This window comes from Stegodyphus dumicola, chromosome 11 (genome assembly GCF_044657685.1).
Source record: "Stegodyphus dumicola isolate Sdum_Otavi_A_Nest chromosome 11, ASM4465768v1".
In the NCBI taxonomy this organism is placed as follows: Eukaryota; Metazoa; Arthropoda; class Arachnida; order Araneae; family Eresidae; genus Stegodyphus; species Stegodyphus dumicola.
This window is the reverse complement of record NC_140778.1, coordinates 88,391,544-88,416,203: the sequence shown is the minus strand read 5'-3', so window position 1 is coordinate 88,416,203 and position 24,660 is coordinate 88,391,544. Positions and strand designations below refer to the sequence as shown.

Genomic DNA, 24,660 nt, shown 5'->3' with positions numbered 1-24,660 from the left:
TTTACTGGAGTCGATATACTTATGCCAACGTATAAAATGTAATAGTAAGCAAACTTGAAGGTTGATTTAAAAATGTGACTAATTTTTGTAAGTCATTGAGCATTCACTTGGCCAAGATCTTCAACATACGAAACCAGCGAATGAGTTTCGCGAAATTCGCCCTATGTCAACTCCTAAAATTCTTCGGTGTTGGCTGATAAATCTACAAAAACTGCTTTCCGTGATCTGAAATTTCGTAATATTCTAAAACATATATTATTAGGAAGAAAAACCTACTCATAGAAATTAATATTTCAAATAACATGTTTATTTACAATGATATAGATATGAATCAAGTGATTACGGGACATGGGAGGTTCCCATATTACTTGAATAGGTTTAATATGCTACAAGACGATGAATTATGTTTGAATTGTGGTATTCCAGGAAATGCCAGACACTTCGTGGTGGACTGTCCGCTAATAGATACTATTAGAAAAAGTTTTAATAATGTATCATTTGATTTTAAGAATTTGAATTTTAAACATTTTAAGCATTTTTCAAGAATTCTAATGCGCTTTGTTAATAATAATAGGCAAGTTGTTGGCATTTTGGTTTGAGGGATTTACTTTGGTGAGCATTGTGGTGCCCTGCCAATTCCAATGTGTTGTTTGTTTGGTAGTATTTTGTGTTTGTGTTGTCCTTATATATGTACTTTTCCTTATTTTTGTTTTCTTATACTAACATATATTTTTCTTGGTTAGTTATTTTTGGTTTTATGGGTGTCCCTTTAAGATTATAAGATCACTTCGTGATCAGGTAGGTGGGGAACACTCCAGCAATCTCAAAACATATATTATATAAAAATTTTAATTTTTAAACATTAATCTTAAAAATGGTTAAACTTTGTACAGCTTAGCATTTTTACCAAATGATCGATTTAAAATACACATTGGAAAAAAAATGGTGAATATGCCTTCAGCTTAATTGAGTACGAACACAAGATTTGAATTGCTAGACTGTTAAAAATAATAAGAATAAACAGGAAAACTTGATATGGTACCATTTCCGAGCTATGGGTCACATATTTAATATACCCGAGGGCTTAATGGATTCACTGAGGAATTATCACATTTTTCAGCATAATCTGCTTATATTTTTGAACCAGAAAGTCAGTTGCTTATAAGCCTGAATATTTTTTCCAAAATTGTTTTGAAACATAATTTAGTCTTTTCTTCGTTTTAATATAACATGCGCTTAACAATTCTGTATAGGAAAATATATGCGTCAACTTGATACTTCCAGCGAGAAAACTTCCGTCATCAGCTCATTTCGACTGTTATTAAATGTATTTTCGAACGTAATATTTTCTACTTTAGTTACCTAAAGAAATAAAAGTAACATAATTCAAATCTTTTATTCGCCATAGTTAGGGTGTGTGTGTGTGTGTGTGTATGTGATCATGGCAAAGCCTCAAGGGCTATCTGCCTAAGGGGAGGGATGCCTTCGTGGAGGACTTTCTAAGGGAAACTGGCTCGTATACACGTTACACATGGGGAAAACCACGAAAACGCCCATGCAGCCAGCCCGTTCGCGGGATTCGAACCTCGGACCGAACTACCAGTGTTCAGCGACTTTACCGCTCGGCCGCTGGTGGGCTTCGCCATATTTAGGGAAAAAGAACATTATAAGATGCAAGGGCAAAGCCTTTAATTCAATTCTCAAAAGTGTCATTGGCGTATATATCCTTTTAAAGATAATTGTTTGGCGTAAGTTGATTGAAAAGATGCTGTAATTTTTCTCTGCAAAAGTAATTAGATATTTTTAATTGTTCGTTATAGTTTGTTAAAAATAACTTCATTTCAGTTACTTTATTTACTTTCAGTTACTTTTTAAAAGCTTTTAATTTGCAAATAGGTTCGCCGATGAGAATACAGTGCTCCATATCTAATGAAATGCAGTTCACCAATTCCACTTATAACTTATCTTCTGAAGAGTTACTTATAAAATTTGACGGAAGCTTTCTAGGTAACGTCACAATTACAGGTAATGGAGATGAAGAATTATTTAATCAAAATGCTGCTGTTGGTGACGAAAGTGACGACGAATTTTACAGTGTAGCAAAATTCAAAACTGAACGACTGAGTCGTTTTAACCGTGATGTTGCTGATCGTAAGTAAACTTTTGGTTTTCTGATAATCTTTCATAAATAAAATGCCAGTTTTACAAAATATGTATTTGATTTTCTCCGCTTTATAACTGAAAACAGCCACCAGCGGTACAGCAGATAAGACCACTGGACAGTAGTACGACAGGATTAAAATCCTGGCAAATGGACTCGTTGTAGAGGATTCCCAATAAGTACTGTTAATACGAGCCAGTTTTCCTTAGGAAGTTCTCCACCAAAGTATCACTTATGTTAAGCAGACAGCTGTCGTGCGCTTTGCCGCAATAAAAAAAAATATTGTAGTCTGTAACTGAATATTTCTATAAAAGCATTTAATTCTTTGTTTGTTAAATTGCTGATTGGGTATGATTTCAGTTAATAAATGTTTTTGAAACTGATAATATCGCTTTACGAAGAAAATACTTTTATTGAAATCTGAAAAACGCTGAAAGGAATGCTTACATATGTCTCTTCAAATTAGGATTAATTTATAACATTTAAAGTGAAAATGTTGTGACATGTATTTAATCGCGTGGAATTTATAACCGGAAAAGTATTATTCAAAAAATATTCAGCTCTGGTTATGAATTCAGTATTGAAAATATAAATGGATATTGTTTTTAATACTTTGCGCAAAAATTTCAATAGTTAGGCAGTGTAGTTAGTAGTATGTTTTACTAAAGACTTATTTGTGCAGTTGTTTCATTATTGGTACTTGAAATTGATGGTTAATTATCTATAATTCCCTTTGCGTTAACGAGTCATAACTGTTCAAATTATGGTATTATCGCAAGCACCTTGGTAAAAGTCACCAAACGTGGCAACCATGCCCATAACTATTCTCCAGGTAAACCATATCGGAAACTGTACTTTTGAATAAGCAACATCGCTATTTTCGTGCATGCTATGTTGGTTGTATTAGAAGCTCTAAAGGCAAACTACATTATTTTTGGTATTCAGCTGACTTTGAAATATGCGCTTCTGGGATTTGCTTGCAAACGAAGAAAGTTCTGGGAAATTTCTGCAAGAATTTAAGGTTTTGGTACAAAAGCGGGAATGTTGAGATTCGCATTTGATGAAGATGTGTTTTGGAAAACAACCTTTTTGGAAATCTAGCGTGAAAACGTGTAACGAACCTCGATTAAAGAATTAAAGAGTGTTAAATTTTGCTTGGAAGATTTATAAATGACGTGTAAGGCTGATAGATTGGAATAATTACATGAGGTATATACCATTTTTAAATAGTTTTATAAATTCGGGTTAAATATCGAACTAAATTTAAAATATGTACCTAATAATATGTATGACACGAAATAAACAACTTTCTACGATTTGAAATTGCCATTCTTCAAAATAATCGCCAAACTGGGCCAAGGTGATTTTGATAATTACCAAAGTACTTAAAAAACCCATATGTATTCTTGTTGAATCATACGTATTAAAGTTGAGAGATCCGAGGAAATTTAGAGGCTTTGATGTTTGTCGAAAATGATCATGACTTCAATTTCTATAAAATGCATCGAAATGTTCCGAATTTCTCAAATGATAAAATAAATGTTGCGATTTTAAGTCATGTTTTTAGTTTGATGAGTGTGTTTGGTACAATGCTGGGGACTATTGTTTCCCTTTAAAAGGAATATTAATTCTAATGCATAAATTACTTTTGTAATGTTAATGGCAATATAAGGCTGAATTTTGGCTCCTTTTATCGCGATGCTGTTAACTTTATTATCTTTGACAATATCCGGACAAACGTACATTTATCACTAAAACTGAGTTTCAGTACGTAATCCAAAAATAAGTGTAAAATAACATTGACAATTCCTCAATAATATTTAATAATTTAAATTTTCTGCGCTATTTATATGCACCATTTGTATCACCACGAAGTTGAAGTATTTCCAACTAATTATCCAATCACAAAGCCTTTTACAACAAACAAATGCATACAAATGAAAATTAAATTAATTTTAATCACTTTACATTTCAAATGGTTTCAGTATTTGTCTACATAGGCCTATTGAAACTTCCATATGTCCAAAATTGCTTATATTAACGAAATAAGAATGAGGGGAAAGTTCTAAATTGTGCATTTAAGAATTCGTATTAAAAATTACAAAATGGTCACTATGTCTTTAGATGAGCGGCACAAGAAGCGCAAAATAGGTACACCTAATTCACCAAACTTTTAACAACAACAAAAATAACTCTGCTCTACTTGCTTACATTTAAATGATTAATAGTAAAATAAAATTATTTTGGAAGTACTGAAATATTTTTCTAAGCGACACGTATATTAAAATTTAGTAAACTCAACAATCTTAAATTTTATCAGAAAAATGAAGTTAGAACTTAGTTTTTAATACTTTTAAGTTCTTTATCTATGATTTTAGTATGCTAAGGTATAAAATAGTTTTTAAATTGAACTGGTTTACTTTCTTTTGTAACAGAAAATATGACAGGTTGATAAAATAAGCAACTGCGAAACGTTGCTAACGAAGAAATTTTATGAGCTATCATATGCTTCAATTACAGCTTAAAAGTATAATTTTCATGTTGCCATAGATTCCTTTATTTTTCAAGATTAATTAACAATTCGTCATTTTGCTGCTGGCTTGGAAAATATTAACTTCGTTTCTCATGTTCTCGAAATTTTTCGTGAAGCGCCATACATTGAATAGCAGTTCTGGCAACTTTCATTTTTACCCATCTTGAAAACACAAAATTTATCTTACTATAAGTAGTTATAACCCACAAATAATAACACTTATTGGGAATATTGAATATAAAGCAAATATCCGTATCGGCAAAATCTGTTCCAGCTCATTTTTAAGAAAACATTTCTTCGACAAAATTTGCCATAATGATTTTTCATCTAGGATATTCATAGTGTTAACGCTGACAGAATATTTCTGCTTTTAGCATGTTTCTTCAATAAAGGAATTTTAATGCCTTTAAGAAGCCTTTGAATGGAATTTCATCATTTGGATGTTTCCAGATAGGTACCAGCTGATTGTACGTAGATGTACAGCAGTATTGCAGAAGCAACATGCTAGTACCATTGGCTACATTCTGAGAAGATGGTCCAGGAACAAAACATGGTATAGCACAGATGGACTTTCAGACGTTACGTAGTAACATTTTGAGAGACGTATAAGAATCCGATATTCCTTTGGGCAATGTTACGCCCTGAGATGCGATAAGGATATATTACGCCTTCCATTCTGAAGATTGCTTTTAACAGTGAATTATTGCTTTCGTTTAAGAATTATACAACACGATATATACTAAAGATGCAGAAAGGAGCTGTGTAGCATTTATGAAGAACCCAATAACGCTAATGATTGCTGTTGGATTTTGGTAGTGACTTGGCTATTGGATGATTTTTTTTTTTCTGCCGTTATGAAGTCCCGCAAAGTGCGCCAGTATAAAAAATTTGGCAATCTCGTTTAAACCTGTTCACCCATAATATCTATTACCCAAATATTAAAGGTATTGCGAAGTGTTAATTTGCTGCTGCTCGAGCAATTGCCATAGCTTCAGGATATCCGAAACGAAAATATTCAGCAGGATAGTGCCTGAAGCTGCTGAACAGTCAGTCCTGGGTAACAGTCGATAGTTCGATCCGGAGTTCGAATCCCAGAGAACGTGCTGGCTGCATAAACGTTTTCTTGTTTTTCTCCATGTGTGTCGTGTATATTAGCCAGTTTCCCTTAAACGCCCTTCATGAAGGTATCGCTTTTCCCAGGAAGATAGCCCTTGAGAGCTTTGCCATAATAAAATAAATAAAACCTTGAATTACCTGACACGAGGCTTTCTAGCCATTCGAGAACGAGACATTTTTTATATGCCTCCCAACTATGAAATGAAGATGAACTCTGAACTTAAATTAAAGCCACATGATTCCCAATATTCCACGACATTCTTAATACACTTACCAAACCGGAGCCACATGGAGTTCAGGGTAATACACCATCCAAAATTAAAGTCCCATATTTTTTAATGATCACCTTGTTATTTTAGTCCTTTAGAAACTTGTATTTTTTTTTTTTTTTTTTTTTTTTAATTCGTAAAGTAAATATTACTATTGGTGAATGTTATTTTCGACAATTCTTTGTAGTGTGACGTTTCCTGTAGGGCAGTGTTTTAAGTTTATGCTGCATTTTCTGAAACTCGTGGTACACTGTACTGTGTCTTGATGTTTGCAACGATTTATAAATCACCTGCATGAAAGTCCTCATATATTAAGTTTTTCGGAATAATGCTCGTTTTCCAAAATTCATTTGTTATATTACATTTATTAATCCGTAACTAAAATTTCTCAAATGTTTCTTAAATTTAAATTTCAGGTTAAATTAATTTTCCATACTTTTTGGTATCTTAACAGGTTTTTTTCCTGCGCATTAAAATGACTTTTCCTTTTAATGTGGTTTAATGTAAAAGGCTTGTGAGAATGGGTCTAGCTGAAGTACAATATTTTTATAGGATCTCTGATGTTATTGTAAACAAACGGAAGTATTCTTTTACAATTTTAAACGATTTTTAATTTTACAGTAAACCCAAGTTTTGGATTAGCCACACGTTTCACCGATGTAACGCCGACTTCGGTGAAATTTCATTGGAAGCTTCCTGCTAACACTACGTACTTCTGTAAGCCTACACGTGGAATGACGTACATTATACGGTATCGTCCTGTTGATGAATCTGACCCAGAATATATGGTAATTCATCTTATTTCGAAATTTTTGCATAATTTAATTTAAAAATTAGGAAATAAAATGTCTTATCCAAATATTTTGATTGTTATCAAATAGAAAATTGTGTTAAAGAAAAGAACAAAATAGTTAATTCAAAGTTAATTGAGGGCCCACCAGCGGCCGAGCGGTAAAGTCGCTGAACACTGGTAGTTCGGTCCGAGGTTCGAATCCCGCGAACGGGCTGACTGCATGGGCGTTTCGTGGTTTTCCCCATGTGTAACGTGTATACGAGCCAGTTTCCCTTAGAAAGTCCTCCACGAAGGCATCCCTCCCCTTAGGCAGATAGCCCTTGAGGCTTTGCCATAATCACACACACACACAAAGTTAATTGAATAAGTATTGATGCATTATATTTTACTAAGTACTAAATTTTTTTTACAAATGTAATGGATCGTATTTAAAGCTATTAAATGATGATCAGTCGACAGGATAAAACATTTAAACAACCGTCTAATCCCGAATACTCCATTTCTGCTAATGACACGCGGTGAATTCTTGATAGTTTATTTTAGCAAGAAGTATTAAACTGAACTTCGAATACGTAAAAAGGGAGACATTTGAAACGAAAAGGATAAAATCATGAATTTGCTGTAAAATTGTATCTGATTCCTCATATTTGAAATACACGAAGTTTTTTAGATATTACTTTACATTTTATGACATCACTTCAGCGCGTTATAAATTAAACATGTTAGATTCATTAAAGAATTTTAATGGTTTTTACTTTTGTGATTTAAGCTAGACATGTAATAACGTCAGCTATTAAGAGACGTCTCTTAGAAATTTAAAAACCTTTCTACATTAGTTAGTTCGTTTAGAATTCTGACAGGTAAGCTGCATGGTACTTTCACCATGTGATTTGTAAATATATACCGGTTCCATTAGAACGATCTTTTGACATCTTTCTGACGCATCACTCATGTGCTTTGCTGACATGCGAGGTTCGAATCCCGCGAACGGGCTGGCTGCATGGGCGTTTTCGTGGTTTCGCCATGTGTAACGTGTATACGCGCCAGTTTTCCTTAGGAAGACCTCCACGAAAGGCATCCCTCTCCTTAGGCAGATAGCCCTCGAGGCTTTGCCGTAATTAAATAACCTAACCTTTGCTAACATGAGCATGTTAAATGGTATAGTAAGAGCTAATTCTCATCTCCATGTTATATTCATTTTAGAATTCATCTCTGAAGGCGCTTGAAGGGTAAATAGTTAAAAAGCTAAAATTACGCTAATTTCAAATAAAATATTTAGAGTTTAATTAAGAGGAAGCCATACAAGACGGGAAATACATACTAACTGGATGCTTCATAGAATTTCATGTTTTCTTCCTTCGATATGGAATTATTGTTTAGAATGAAACCTTTTTTTATTCTTGATAACTTTTTCAATAGTACTATAACAGAATGAGAATGAAATATACTACGTATTCTTTCTGACAAGACTGACAATTAAGACATGGATGCAGCTAACATTTTGGAATTGAAGACATGTACATTCAAGCGTCTCATATTTCGTCAGCATACTAGTTCTCTACCTTGCAGGTAGTCGTCTTCTGCTCATTGACCTGTGGACCGGGACGGATCAGATGATACATTTATAATCGTATAAATACAGACTTGCAAAAATACCGAATTGTAGAGGACGAATTTCTGTAGCACATCTATCAACAAGAAATATAATTGACAGAACGCTGTATTTAGGAAATTGCACAAAATTTATATTTATGCAAGAATACTATGCTGAAAACGCGTATTTTACAAGCTTCTTTCTCTGATCTAAAAGGTAACATCTTTTACGCATTTACCCATTTAAGTGAATACATTTCGGAACTTTCTCATAACTCATTAAACCAAAGCTGACGTAAAAACTAAGTAGTACTATTGCCTTCGTCGGTCCATATGCTGGAGAATATACTTTCTTGTACATTCGTATATTAAGTATTAACTTCCTGGAAGTCGTCTTTTAAAATACAACGCAGGTGCACCAATAAATTTTCGGTGCTCTTCTGTTATAGGAACAGGATTCAGAAACGTATATATGTACGCACGTGTAATCGTAACGTACTAAGTTTGTACGTGCGCATATATATGTGTATATACAGGGTGAATCTGAAAAAGGAGGCAAAACTTTACGGAGTGACAGAAGACTGCTGTACAAGCAATATTCGTCACATAAAGTCTGGAAGGAACGCTAAACGCGAGCTGCTAGGTGGCATTGGAGATATAAAAATGGTCAATCCTCACACCCAATGCCATTTTCTACCGTACATTGCCGATAGCCGGTTATAGGAACCACAAAATTTCCAGGGCGATGGACTGGTCGAGGTGGTCCCATAGCTTGGACACGAAGATCTCTCGTAGTTAGCCTTTTCCCTGTGGGACCGTATGAAAAGCCTCATCTACGAATGCCCCATCGAAACGAATATGGATCTAGTCGTCAGGCTAGCCGTTGTTGCCGACGATACTCGGGAAATGTCTGCTGTCTTCGCAAATGTGCGTCAGAATCTATTGCGCAAGTGCGAAGCCTGCATTACATCTGGCGGAAGATCTTTTGAGCAATTTCTTGGAACATATACATCAATTACATTCCTGTTGATAAAATGTTTCTAAAGTATCTTCTCTCATTTTCAGTGAAAAACTACCTATTAACTTCTCACCCTTTGAGTTCCGACCATACATTCTATGACGAATATTACCCGTATAGTTATGTACTATCACTCCGTAAAGTTTTAGCCCCTTATTCAGATTCATTCTGTATGCACACATAATATACACACACATATTAGTGTGTGTACGTACGTACTCATATACATGCATGCATGCATGAATACATACATCCATACACACATGCATGTGTACATACATTTCTGAATTCTGAACGGCTGAACGGTAAAGTCGCAGAACATTAGTAGTTCGGTCCGAGGTTCGAATCCCGCGAACGGGCTGGCTGCATGCGCGTTTCTGCGCTTTTCCCTGTGTGTATACGAGCCAGTTTCCCTTAGAACGTCCTCCATGAATGCATCCCTACCCTTAGGCAGATAGCCTCGAGGCTTTGCCGTAATAAACCAAGCCATTTCTAATTCCGGTCCCGATAACAAAAGAGTGCCAAACTTTCTTTAATGAGCGATTTATTTAGACCTTTTCGGAAAACTCCGTCGAAGCAAAGGTTTAACCGGTATGGAGGTTGCAATGAAATTGACACAGAGTATGAAGCTTTATTTATTTTACCAGGAAGAAAAAAATGCAAAACCCAGACCATCCGTAAAATTTATTGCCGTTCAAATGATCACTACAAAAGAAAGTTACTTTTAGTACATAGTAAAAAAACCTTCCAAGTTCATCTGTGCGAAATCCACGAAGGTCAAATTCCTATTTTGGTCTGAAGCGTAATTTAAGCAGTACCAGAAATTTCTGGACAGACCTACTATAGAACAAATATAATGAAACATACGGCTTCAAAATCTAAAATGTTAGTCAACAATTAAACTCATTAAATCTCAATTGTTAGCCTACAACTAACCGCTGACCCTGCAGACCAGTCCATCTGGAACATCGTGCAGGTCGGGTAGTCAGTTCATCATTAAAATTCAAACCTCATTAACAGAAGAGTGCCGATTTTTGTAATCAAACATCCACAATCGTTCTGCTAGTAAACTTTACATTGAGTTAATTAAAATAAAATATGGAACATGCGGTCAAATAAAGAGGATTACTGCTACTATTTGTAATGTAATGTGAAGATTGTATTAACTAACTATACACAAGTTCAGTCAAAGGAAAGAGTTCACATTTGAAGAAATGTTTTTTAATTCGACGTGATTCAGTTTAACTTCAAAATTTGTAGAATCATCGTCACCTATTTTTAACCTAACTGGAAAATTACTCCACTTAAATTAACACGTTACTATATCTAATATCAATGACCTTCAAATGCTTAAATTTTGATGTAATACATGGTATTCCTGGTGTCGCTTCAGTTTATGCTACCAGGGGCAGCGTTGAGAACCATTTCATCGCCATAAGATCTTTATCATCCTAACATTTTACGTAGAACAAAATATCCAGGTCTCGATGCTGTTATTCAACGTTGCCTGAAATATTTATTTCAAATTTCAAATCAATTTTATACACTGATTAAGTAACTGAATGACTAAAAAGAAATAATTAATAATCATTTACATTTGTTTCTCTTAATTGTGTTAATTGTTAAATAGTTTAACACTAGTTTTGTTTATATGAAAGTACAATCATAAACCTCTCTGATTCTTAACGCTTCTTTCAAGGTATAGAATTAATCTGCTTGTATCAAAACTTCTCATCACTAGGAATAAAGAAACTCCAAGCGTTTAAATTAGCAACAAGTTTATTCGATTTATTTTGGTTGGTTCAATTCAAATTTAGCAAATGTTTTTTGCAGAAATCACCACAATTATCTTTTTACCATCTTAAACTGCCATTATTAAACTTTCGTTATTGCAGTGTTCATTTCTTAATAGAAAACTGAGTAACTTGTTTTAGCTTCTCCGCATTTTCCACTGTTATTTTTCTATAAAGCATTATACAAAAAAGAGCTTAAACTACGCCGCAGCCCCTCGGGACCAATTAAATTTAAGATTCTAATTTCCCAATGAATGCCTCTTTCCCTGGGAGATAAACCCTTGGGCGGAAGTTGAGTTTGTTATCGAAAGAAAAGCCTCTACCACATCTCAAAGATTTATTCCTTAATAAGTAAAATGAATTTATAATAGCGGTAAAGTATTCTTTCCAACGCTACTGTCTTCTCTTGAAAAAGCACCTGCAGACTATTTAGAACGATGTTAGTCAAGTACTGGAGACAGAAATTCTCACTTGTTACTAGTGTTAGCTAATCCTTAGATTCTACAGAAAACTTTTATCCCTGTCACATTCAACGTGAAAGAATAATAACGGCAATCCTTCCGTTGTCAGAAAGTGTTACTACTCCTTGTTTTCATAGCTACACTTTCTCAATTAAAATTTTCATCATACTTTTACTGTTTAAGCATTAGTGACGTTTTAACATTTTTTTAAATTGGTGTGGTGAAAAAAAGGTCTTTGTTTCTAGAATTTCTTGAAGTAATATATTATTCTATATAACCAGGGCTTAAATTCAGCCGGATCCCGGCTGATCTTTATTTATTTATTTTTGTTTTTTAAGTTTTCGAGTGGAACTGTAATTCCAGCCAGAGCCCAAAATAATATGTTGTTCGGTATTTTATTATTCAACTATTTACCATTAATTTAAATATTTAATAAATTCTTAATTATCGCTTTATATTTTATTGAATTTTACTTATTAATTACTTTACTATTTTATTTTTGCCTCTCTTTGTGGTTTTCAACAGAGTTCGGCAATAATTTTAGAAATTAAGTCCTGTAGCATAAATATAATTTAAGCTTATTTAATTAAATTTCTAACTGAGATCCTCTATTTCAGAGAGAACATGGATTTTTTCCGGAAGAATCTCTAGATTTCCCAAACTTGATACCTAATACGAGATATCGGTTTCACATTCTTTGCAGAGAAAGCGATGACAAAGATTACTTTAATTGGAAGCATCCTAAAACTTCTTATGTGAGAACACTTCCTGATGGTAAGAATTACATAGGATGTTCGAAAAAGGCGGCAATTATTTGTGATTAAATTTTTAAACAAGATAGAATAGAAAATTTGAAGAAATATTTCAGAATTGAAAATTTTTTGTTAATAATTTTATGTTACCTGCCAAGCAAACATCCTAGCTGTTGAAATTGTTTTAATTTAGATTGTTTTATTTTAAATACAATACATTACATACCTTTAGCCTAAAAATTTGAAGTCTTCTCTTCGCGCAATAAATAAGATGGCTAGTCACTAGGAACTAAATATGGATTGGTCTTCTCAAGAAGGGCTCTCGCTCTGTTTTTCCAACCTGAGGACAACAGGCCTGCTGCAGTGCTCAACCGTTCTTGAGAGTTCTATAGAGAAGAAAATCTAACAGCTGGGGCATTATTTTCAAGGGCCGGGAAAGCTAAACAGGTTGCAATATTTAAACCTAGATAGCTAAATTGAATGAGCATACAAGGCCTTTGAAAAATATCCTGTGTTGGTTGAGGAACTATCCTATGTTGCTGTAAGTGAATACTATATCATAAACATAAAAGTAATACAGCATAAATTATGTGCATCAACTTCACAGAAACGCATGCTTTGCCAGATATTGCAGGAGTCTTTCGACAGAATGTATGCAAATATCAAAACTATAATTCACCAAAATATTGCATATTTACAACATGGCGTTTACAACATTGAAGCGATTTTTAGCACATAACTTCGTTTAATGAACAAACTAAAAATCTTATAATTTTAATATTTGCATCATCGTATAGTGGGAAAAGAATCTTTTAGATGGAGATTATAAGAATTAGATTTATTTTCGGAATTTTGGTCGAAACAATTCTAAGCAATTTTGTAATTTGATGTGAAAAAAAACTATTGAAAGCAAGTGACTATTCATTGTTGAAAAATGTATTTTCAATCGAATAATTTCATTGACAACATGTTATAGATACTAAAAACGTGAAAAAGGTTTTCGTAAAACAAGTTTTATTTAAAAATCGTTAATTAAAAGAATAAAAATAACTTGCGGTTTAATGGGAGCAAGAGTACTAGTTGCAAAATTATCTACAGTTTTTTATACTAGTTGCAAAATTATCTACAGTTTTTTATACTAGTTGCAAAATCATCTGCAGCTTTACATCACGTACAGTGGGCGATTAAATAGCGAAATGTAATAATCGAATTATTGCATTCGCAAAAGGCAACCCTTTTACAAATTTATCAAAGATTGCTTTTATTATCAAAGATGCTTTATTGAACAATTTGATGATGCGTTGTATTTCCTAGAAAATATTTGAAATATCAGAGTGATACTCTGATATTTCTAATGGATATTGTTATACTACTATATGGCCTTTGTATTTTTAATTTACAGAGGCGCCTCGAATTCCCGTGTGCGGATCATTCGTGAGTGGCAGTGGGCAGGCATGCACACTCAACGCTATGCCCAAGATTATATAAAAATATATATATATATACACAAAAATTTGAACGCGGAGAAAAATTTTTCTTAATGGAGAAATCTGAGACTTAGTTAATTGTAAATAAGATTTATTTTATTTTTAAGTGGTTAATTTAATTTTATAATTGTGACTAAGTTAGGGTTAATAACTGAAGATATTGCAATAAGGTGTTTTTTGTTTTTTAAAAAGAGTTTGGGAAAAAATTTAAAATGTGAAATTCTTCGGAAATGTCGATCGCGAAAAATCGAGGAATAGTTCGTTAGTTGCTCCACTGAGCCGGACTTTCAAAGCTTGAGTGATGCGAAAATCGTTACAAATGTACAACAACAGAAGAGGCAGAGACAGAAAATGCAAGCGAAAAAAGATCTTAGCAATTCATTACATCAGTTCCGAGACAGTGACTTCTATTGAAACACTATTGGACTTCGTCGACGAAACGGGATTCGAATAAAATAATATTTCGAAAAATACGTTGCGAAATACGACAAATATTTAAACGTTCTCAAAAACAAAGCAGTTACCGATTTTTCAAGAAATAAATTCATACAATATACTTGAAAATTGATAACTTGGATTATCCAAGTTTTTCAGTTATCCGTTACGTGCTTTCCCGGCATTAGCCCGGATAAATGAGAGTACACTGTATTTGTCAGATTTCAACACATTATGTAATCTACCGTTCCATTTAAATTCTTAATTTATAATTCAATGACTATATTACACCCTTGAAGCTGGTAGTATAATAATAATGGTTTAGTCCAAGGGTTCTGAACCGGTAGTACGCGTACCACTCGTGGTTCTTTCCGCACCACCTATTTCTTGCGTACCACGCGTGGTACGCAAGAAATAGGTGGTGAGGAAAGAAGCAAAGTATTTTTAACTTTTAAATTCAAAAATTAAAACCCCAACATCCTGATTGAGTTTTTTCTCTACCACTCGTAAATGTATGCGATCTGAGCTTTGTTCAAGAGTGGTGGTGGTAGTAGTACTTTGTAGTGGTGAAACTAAAGGTTTTTCAGTTTTTGTTTTAGATGGTAGGCGTTAGTCAAAAAGTTGAGAAACGTTGGTCTTTCTTAAACTTGCGACCCACAAGGGGGTTGCGGGACATGCAACAGGGGGTCGCCAAATATTTTAGCAGTTTTGATATTTCTTGTAATAATTTTACAATTAACAAATATTTTTACACAATGTATCTGAAAATAGATAAAGATCAGACAACGAAAAAAACGAAAACGTTTCGACGCATTCATTTTATAATATAACCTTTCATTTCCCTTGCTTTGCACATAAACTGCATTAGTATATTACAGTACAAGTGAAAAAATTGACATTTTCACTCACGCATGTGTCCGAGTTGCGCAATACTTATAGGGTCCCACAAAATTTTTGTAAATATTATGGGGTCCAGGGTGTCGCGAAAACATCTCGATGGTAAAAAGGAGGGGTCGCGACTGAAAAAAGTTTAAGAAACCCTGGTCTAGTCTAACGATGGCGAAACGTTTTTTGAAAAATTGGTCAAATTTTGTTTAGTATTTTTTAAATACTAGCCCGTGGGTGACTAGCCAGTGACGCCGAAAAGTTCAAAAGGGTACTAATAATTTGGAAACAACGAAAATTTGTTAACAGAAAAATTTTGGCAGTTGACCCTTTCTTTTTTTTTTTTTTTTTTTTTTTTTTTTTCTCTCACTTTTAAAATCATCTTAAAATAGTTAATTTTTTTTTTGTGTGTCTGCAACTTTTCCAAGTGAACAGCAAAAAAATAAAAGTTAATGTCAAAACATTTATGTTAATGCGGTGATACTTTGAACTCCGCACCAAGAGGCACCATGCCCAGTATTGCCTCTGCACTGAGCATTTGAATGTACAAAGAATAATGAAACGCACATGTACATTATGAAATATTCTTCATTAATAAACATAACTATTAAAGTTGATAAAAGTATATTCAATGAGAAATCTGTTGCTTATTTTAAGACAATTTCTTAATAAAACTTAACTCAGTGGCTTAACAGCCCTAATGGGCCAAGGCCTGCAGTGCCCGAAATCTGCTTTCTTGACCTTGGGCATAAGCATATGCCCTGAAAAAGTGGTCAGCTTGTCGCAGGATCCCCCAGTGTTTAGTCCCCAAGCGAACTTGGTATAGTTCGACCGTCTGAAGCGCAACCCTGGTTGGCATTCTGCTAAAACACAGACTCGTCCAAAAGAGTCGGTATATCTTGCTGCGACATGAAAGGTCTTCTCTTCTCCGGAAAGAGGGAAAGAAAGTCTCCATCCTTTCACCCTATTTTGAGAATAATTCTGTCCGAATGGCGCATGGTCGCGGATCAGGCGGTCGAACTATACTCATTTTATCGATTTAAGTGATGGAAATCAAGGGATGAAAAGCTGAGTCGACTTTGCCCTCGAACCTGTGGTGCCACCGGGCCTCAATTTTTTAATATGTTCATATTCCGTATTGATTAGTTTAACTCATTTCGTGATCAATTCATTTCTAGATTTATTTCTGCATTTATATTTGCAAAATTCATCTAGGGAAAACGATGTTTTTCACACGAAGGTGTGGACACAAACACATTAAAAAAGCACTAGCAAGTTCCTTGATTGAAATAAAATTGTTACGTAAAAATCTCACAGATCATCGTTTTCCTTGAAATTTATGCTTTTCTAGCATTTCATTCGTGCGAACGTTAGATGCGCCGCATCAGACTCAGGCACCTGCGCATTTAAAATTCTAGGCACGTGACCTGTAAAGAATCATCGCAGGAGACAAGAGATGCGTCCGCTGAGGGTTGAGTGATACACGGCAAATAATCAGTTAAACAACGGCCATTGTTAAACAACGGCCAACTGGAAATACTTTTTTTATTCGTAAATTCGACGTTAGATATATATTCTTTAATTTTTTTAATATTTTCAGTTGTCTGCTTTTCACGATAAAAATGTTTATAAAAATCAACGCGTGGGCCATTTAAAAAGCCTTCGTGGGTCAGTGGGTCATAATTCGACGCCATAATTCGACGCCAATTTTGAGTACTGAAATGACTCCTGTTTTCAGGCAACAGGTTTCTGCAAAGCTTTTGGGTGAATATTATTGGGAAAGAAATGATTGCACACATTAGTAATTTTATTAGATGATTTTAGTTTAATATTGAAGAGCTAAGCACAGCTATTTTAATTTAGAAAGCACATTTTAATTTGTCTGTTTCTAATCAATTTTTAGTTCCTTACTGGAGACCAGAAATTGCCAGTTCTTCATTTATCAGTAAAAGTGAATTCTTCGTAGTTATGGAAAAACACTTGTTACGTAAGAGAAACATAACTTTGTACTGGAAAGTAAGTATTCTTAAAGCAAAATTACTTTACTTTTAAAATTTAGTTTTTGTTGCATATTTGTGATTATGACGACTTACTATAAAAACTTCTTTGTTTATTGCAGAAGATTCCTAAGGAACATGAAAATGGTAGAATGTTTCAATACTGGATTCACGTTTCAAATCCGTACCAATCACTGGTAAAGGAAATTTCTACTTTCAGAGAAACCACGCATACTTTTACAAACATGGAGCCAAATATTCCTTACGTATTTAAAATATTTGCTGGCAACATTGTCGGAAATTCATCAAACTCCTCACAGATAACTGTCGATCCGGATACATGTAAGCTTTCATTTTTTTAACTTACATTAATTTATAAAATATTAAGTTAATCCTTATAAAATTTATCATTGCTTTCTTAATATATATCTATTCCGTAGAATCAGCAACAAAATCATGCGATTTCAATTATAGTTGTTCGTGACTTTTATATTTAGTAAATAGTTTCCATTCTTTAATCTAATTTAAAGTTAATAAATCCTTAAACGTTTCGTAAAAATATCGAGCATCGTCAATATTCAACGTCAATTTTGAGGTGTGGTTTATCGCAAATCTACGAAATTTAGTTTCCGCGAAGCGGTTCTCGATAACGCTTGTTCTCATTGATTAATTTTGGTGACAAGGCCGCCCAGACGGTATAGTGGTTAGGGGAGTAAACCGCTGAGTTGGCTTCCGATCCAGGTATAGATATGTCCATTGCAGAATTGGTTACCAACTCAGCGGGAGTCAACCACTAGCTGCCAGGCTGAGCAGACGACATTTATAAAATGCAAAAAAGAAATATGCATGTGCATGCAAGGCACTTGAAGAAGAATACAACAATGTACAAATAAATATGCATGTGCATACAAGGAACTTGAAGAAGAGTACAATCCAAATATATGTATATACATATAGATACTAACTCAGATACAGATATATATACACACACATACATATATATTCCGAAACAAATTAAAGTATACATACTCTCACTCATATTCATACATACATCTATATATATGCGTTATCGTGATAGTTTAAGTTTACATGAAGCATGCCATTGAGGTACGCGTGATCTTTAGTATAAATTAGGTGCCATTAATAAAATATATAAACATGTACAGATATAGTACAGCATTCAGATACAGTACAAACTTTGTGACTGGCTGCGATACAAACTGACTGCGATACCGAAGGGCCCGGGTTCGAATCCTGGAGAAGGCATGGATGTAAAATTGTCTGTCCCTTCATAGGAGGTAATGGTGGCTTGTTATATATAATTATCCGGCCACAAAGACAGTCTAGTGGTTAGGGCAGCCTACTGAGGTACCAAAGGGTCCGGGTCCAAATAAGGCAAGATTGTAACTGTCTGTCTCTTCATAGAAGGCAATGGTGGCTGCCTATAGGCAGCCACCATTGCCTTCTATTAGCTTATTGTGGCACCTATTAGCTTATTGTGGCACTTATTAGGCACCTTTTGGACCATTGTGGAGGCACCTAATAAGTGCCTCCACAATAAAATGGCCACCACTTCTAGCCTTAGTAGTGGCCAATGCCGTTATAGGCAAATGCACGCCATTGGAAAAAAAATCCTGATGACAAGCTCATGCAAACGATCTGTTACTGGAGCTTGTTCCTTTTCAAGGGCTGTGTAAGCTTAAAAACAGTTACACAAGATGTCTGTTTCGCTCCATAGCTTCACAAGGATATAAGTAAGGATGAACGCTTTGAATCGTGAAACTGGTTTTGGGGGTCATTTGCATTTTTATTACGTCGCACTGACATAAAGTTTGAATAACACTGGTCTATATCAAACTGCAACAGTGCTTTTGAATAATAAATAGTCCGAATGTTTCTCAGTGTCTACACTTTAAACGATTCTAACAAAGTACAGGTGGGGTATTACTGATACTTTAATCAGGATTCCAAACTTGGTGAACAGGCTGGCTTCGTAGGCGTTATCAGAGTTTTCTACTACATGGTAAGTTAATGAGTTAATTTGCCTGAGGAAGGCATCTGTCTCCTCAGGAAAATATCCCGCGTATACTATGTTAGAATCATTCGGACTATTTATTATTATTATTCAAAAACAAACTGTTGCAGTTTGATATAGACCAGTGGTATTCAAAATTTATTGCAGTGCGACCCCATAAAAATGCAAATGACCCCAAAAAACAATTTCACGATCAGAGCGTCCATCCTTACTTCTATAGCATCAAATCAGATATTTTAGGATTTTTATCTACCTTTCAACTTCACTATAAATTTCCGCGACTCCAAATACCACTGATATAGACGATAAAGATGTCTTAAAGTAGGCAATAATTTAAAGACCATTTTTCTTTTTTTTTCCTATTGAAATAGGTCCTTAACCTGTGTTTTATAGATTGAATAATTTAATGCAGTTTTCGACAAAATACGATAAACTTTGATGTCTGAAGTATATTAAATCTTAAATGCTTTATACTTAGATGCTTCAAAGCTTTAGTTTATGAATCATGCAAATATATGTTAATGGTTATTTATTTAAGCATTAAATTGACCAATTTCTTAACAAACGTGATATTTTTCTGGACAATAAATTAATATCCTGTAAATACAAATTCCTTATCTTGATAATTACTTAATGCATAAGAAACTGATAAGATAAACTGAGACCCCACTGGCGGCCGAGCGGTAAAGTCGCTGAACACTGGTAGTTCGGTCGGAGATTCGAATTCCACCAACAGGCTAGCCACATGGTCATTTTCTTGGTTTTTCATATGTGTAAGATGTATACGAGCCCGGTCCATTAGAAAATCTTCCACGAAGGCATCCCTCCACTTAGGCAGATCGCCATTGAGCCTTTGTCGTAATCACGAAGCCAAAGTATAAGAGAAATTGTGGTCGAAAGCGTGTTCACGAAACGTCAAGAAAGATTCTGAGAATAAAGATTAGCAGAAAAGTATATGAACAAATACAGCAAAAAAAAAAAAAAAAAAAAAAAATTATGAGGTTGGAAACGTTGAGTATCATATGATGCAACAAGGATAGCTGTTTGTCCCTGCAGGAGAACTATGTATTCCCACGAATATAGTACAGGAAGATCCATACGCACATTCTCGTTTCAACTAGTTATATTAAAGACATGCTGCCAGAAGTGGATCAGAATTTTCGAAATAGTCTTTACTTAGGGCATCACGGTGAGATATTTGAGATTTTCAGACTATCGCTGTATTCCATTAAGGCATGCATTAACAGTCAAGCCATTTACGCACAGATAAATAATAAAGTGAGAGAAGTAGTGTGTTTGTACAAAAATTTAATTGACTTGACGACAGAAACTGATATGTCGCGCATTAACACAGATAAGGCGTTTTGGATTCACTATTCTCTATTTGGCACAGTTTTATTAACAAGTAACAGTGTTTTATTGAAGTAGAACAAAAAAAAAAAAAAAGTCTCCACAGACAAAATTGAAATGTTGAAAAAGAACTTGCATAAACTCTTAAACATAATTATCTTCAGACTTATCTATTAGGCGATAATTACAGAAGTACGTAGCGTATTCGGAAACTAAGTATCGTTTCATTCTAGCGCCGTCGCAACGCTGTGGTAGGCGTCTCGCGCATGCGCACTAGTCTTTCTTGTTCACTGACTTTCAATTGTCGCCATTTTGGTTGCTCTATGTTGTGTTTTCAGTTTGCTGTGCACATTCAAAATGTATAAGACAATTACTTCTCCCGCTGACTATGAGATTCGTGCCGTGATTAAATTTTTGAACGCGAGGAATGTTAAACCGGCCGAAATTTATCGTCAAGTGACAGAAGTTTACGGTGAATACGCGATAAGCGATGGAATGGTGAGAAAGTGGGTAAGAATGTTTAATGCAAGTAGAACAAATGTCCACGCCGAGGCTCGGAGTGGTCGACCTTCTGTTGTCACCGAGGATTTGGTAAGGAAAGTTGATGAAGCAATTCATGAGAACAGACGCTTCACAATGACAACTCTTTCAGAGGCATTTCCACAAATTTCACGTACTGTTTTGTTCGAAATTGTGTCTGGCCGCTTGAATTATCGCAAACTGTGTTCCCGATGGGTTCCAAAAATGCTCACTGATGTTCACAAAACAAAGCGACTTGGTAGTGCCCTGACATTTCTCACGCGGTACAGTGATGAGGGAGAAAACTTTTTAAACCAAATTGCGACAGGTGATGAAACTTGGGTGTGTTATTTCACACCAGAATCAAAACAACAATCGATGGAGTGGAGACACACTCATTCTCGCAAAAAACAAAAGTTCAAAGTGACAATGTCATCACAAAAAATCATATGCACTGTGTTCTGGGATAGGAAAGGCGTTTTGCTTACTGAATTTCTTCCCAGAGGTGAAACCATTAATGCGGCATGATATTGTGAGACTTTAACATAACTAAGGCGTGCCATTCAAAACAAATGAAGAGGAATGCTCAGTAAAGGAATTGTGTTGCTCCATGACAATGCTCGGCCCCATACTGCCGGTGTCACTCAATCGTTAATTCGACAGTTTCACTGGGAGCAGTTCGATCATCCGCCGTAAAGCCCGGACTTGGCGCCGTCCGACTATCACTTGTTCCTGCACATAAAGTGCGAGCTTGGTAGCAAGCGCTTTGAATCTAACGATGACACGAAAAATGCTGTGGAGTCGGGGTTATCGAAACTGGCGGGAAATTTCTTTGACGATGGTATACAAAAACTGGTCACCCGCTATGAAAAGTGTTTGATCATTGGCGGAAACTATGTTGAAAAATAGTTTAAGACATGTATTTTCATGTAAAAATAAAATTGGATTCGAAAAAATTGTTTTACTATTTTTTTTTTTTTTTTTTTCGAAACGGTATTTAGTTTCCGAATACGCCTTGTATATCCCAAGGCGAAAGGTAAGATATCTGGAAAAAAAACTGACTGATACTCCGGTACGAGACAGGTAGGTTCAAGGCACAGAGCGAATCCTCTCTCGCCAATATACGGCTTGGCGCAGTTTTACTTTCCGCTACCCAGTTTCATTACGTACAAGAGGCAAGAATTTGTTCTAACAGAAACTGACACAGTCAAAGTCACCTTTCTAATAGCTTAACTACTGCCTCCATCTCTCTCCTTGAAAAATATGCTGGATGCCAATGTGTTAACATCCATACCAGAAGAGCTTGCTTGGCATATTTCCAGCTTATTTTAGGACACGCACAAGATGTGTCATAATGAAAAGTCACTTTTTAAGATTTTACCCTCATCGGATTTACCAACACTAGCAACTTTACCCGATTGCACGTATAATGACAATAGGAGTTATCCTCGGGAAATCAACACAAATGGTCAGCATTATTAGAATGGCCATGGCCAAAATGACCAGAAGTTGTGAAGTTCCCATTTTTGCTCATTTTGAAGCTCATTCCAGCTGAGTTGTATGTGAACTGTACAACACGCAAGAGCTAGATGACACACAACCCTCATACCATCGTCCAGACTCGATATGAAATACATTTCCACTTGAAAATATATGATGAGTCATTGTCCTGATACTGTTCGTATCGATTGCCACGCTGCGCCGACTGTTCATCGACGCAGCATGAGTCATTGTCCTGATACTGTTCGTATCGATTGCCACGCTGCGCCGACTGTTCATCGATGCAGCATGGCAACCGATACGTCTGTCTTAAAATACGTTTCAAGTCGCTGTTGAAACATGTTTCTCATGAAAAATGTATATACTCTCCGACGTGCAAAATCCACATGTATCGACAGACATGTTGATAGCATATATATTTAGCACGAGCTATTGAGGCATTTACACTTAAACACGTGAGGTAGTAGACTGATTAGACGTGAAAGGCCTGTCAAACGCCCCGTCTTACCTCCCCGTGTGAATCTGTTACACTATTTTGCATAGAGACTGTTAGAAGTGGATGTTTATGCATATCCATTTACTTCATCAAATGAAATTTGTCAGTTGATTAAGAACTCATCCGCAACACTTCTGCCGTTTTGGAACATATATTTTAATCTCTACAGCAATGATATAATGCTTGTGGATGGCATTCCGAACTTTTATTTTAATGCCTACATGCACTCTGACTTTATTGTCTTCACATGTCCTATACTAAAGATTTTATAATTTGAACTCAAAGCTAGGTCGCTTACTAACCTGTATCAGTTAACTAACATTTACTAAGAACCCAGGTCGTCGTATTTTAATCCCGAAAACCTGCTATTTTGTTGATGAGAATTGCTGGTTTATTTGTTACCTGAATTTTGTATCTCTGTCACTCAGGACAGGCAACCAACCGCCTCATCCTTTTTGTAACCGATTTTAATCATCCAATAACTCAAATTATTTGATTTTTCACTATTCTCGCATCATTCTTACATTTATAGGACCTTTTTTGCCTTCTTAAAGTGGTACAATGCAAAGCCGGTGTTTGATAGCTTCATTTGGGGATGCTTTGTGTAATTAAAAATTTGCAGTTATCGAGGATAAAGTATTCGGTAGAAGGATAGTTTCGTTCCCCATGGTAAATTGTAGTACATTAACTGTAAAGATATTTGAGAATCGAGGACTTTTCATATGAAAAATATTATTAAATAGTAGAAATGCACAGTCTCTCGTAAAGCCCATATATTAAAATGTATAGTGTTTTTAAATAATTCTTGAACTTCCATGCATTTCAAATAAATAAACAAAAATAACACATGTTTAAATGTAATTTAACTCTGAATTAAATTATTTAATTAAGCGTTCAATATTATATTATAAGTTAAAGAAATATTTGTCCATTCTTTGAACAGGTTTGAGATGGAAAAATATCTAGTTGCGGATACAAGGTAATAAAAAAATCGGGTTGCAAATACAAGGTAACCAAGAGAATTCTGATCTTTCGTTATCGTAAGGAGCAGACTTACAGTGGCCGGTACTTTGCGTTAAGTCGCAATGTAATCTTCACCTGCAACCAACACTCTTTTCTCTTTCTGCAGCTCCTTCCTCTAGCGATAAAGGTCTTCGGCGCAAAGTCCATAAATGCGTTCCGCTGAACTGCTTCATTGTCAGAAGGATTTCTCATAGACTTTGCTGTTCAGTAATGAAATAGGTGGGAATGTCGACTTATTTTCATATTGTGCTCACTGGACCTAGAGCTCAGACATTCCCACCTATTTCATTACTGAACAGCAAAGTCTATGAGAAATCCTTCTGACAATGAAGCAGTTCAGCGGAACGCATTTATGGGCTTTGCGCCGAAGACCTTTATCGCTAGAGGAAGGAGCTGCAGAAAGAGAAAAGAGTGTTGGTTGCAGGTGAAGATTACATTGCGACT

The 24,660-nt window shown here is 35.1% G+C and overlaps 1 protein-coding gene across 3 annotated transcripts in view; it reads left to right on the top strand.

Annotated features, from left to right (window-relative positions):
• The window catches only part of LOC118193650 (oncostatin-M-specific receptor subunit beta-like), a 73,099-nt gene that overhangs the window by 46,434 nt on the left and 2,005 nt on the right, over nt 1–24,660 (top strand). For 2 of the 3 annotated variants that reach the window (XM_085826464.1, XM_035364767.2), the window contains exons 3-7: nt 1,897–2,151; nt 6,701–6,867; nt 12,355–12,511; nt 17,200–17,312; nt 17,416–17,635. In XM_085826464.1, coding sequence (XP_085682590.1) covers nt 1,897–2,151; nt 6,701–6,867; nt 12,355–12,511; nt 17,200–17,312; nt 17,416–17,635 — 912 coding nt within the window. Of the gene's footprint in view, nt 1–1,678; nt 1,790–1,896; nt 2,152–6,700; nt 6,868–12,354; nt 12,512–17,199; nt 17,313–17,415; nt 17,636–24,660 lie in introns of those variants that run through there. The other variant, XM_085826465.1, reaches the window with a different exon arrangement.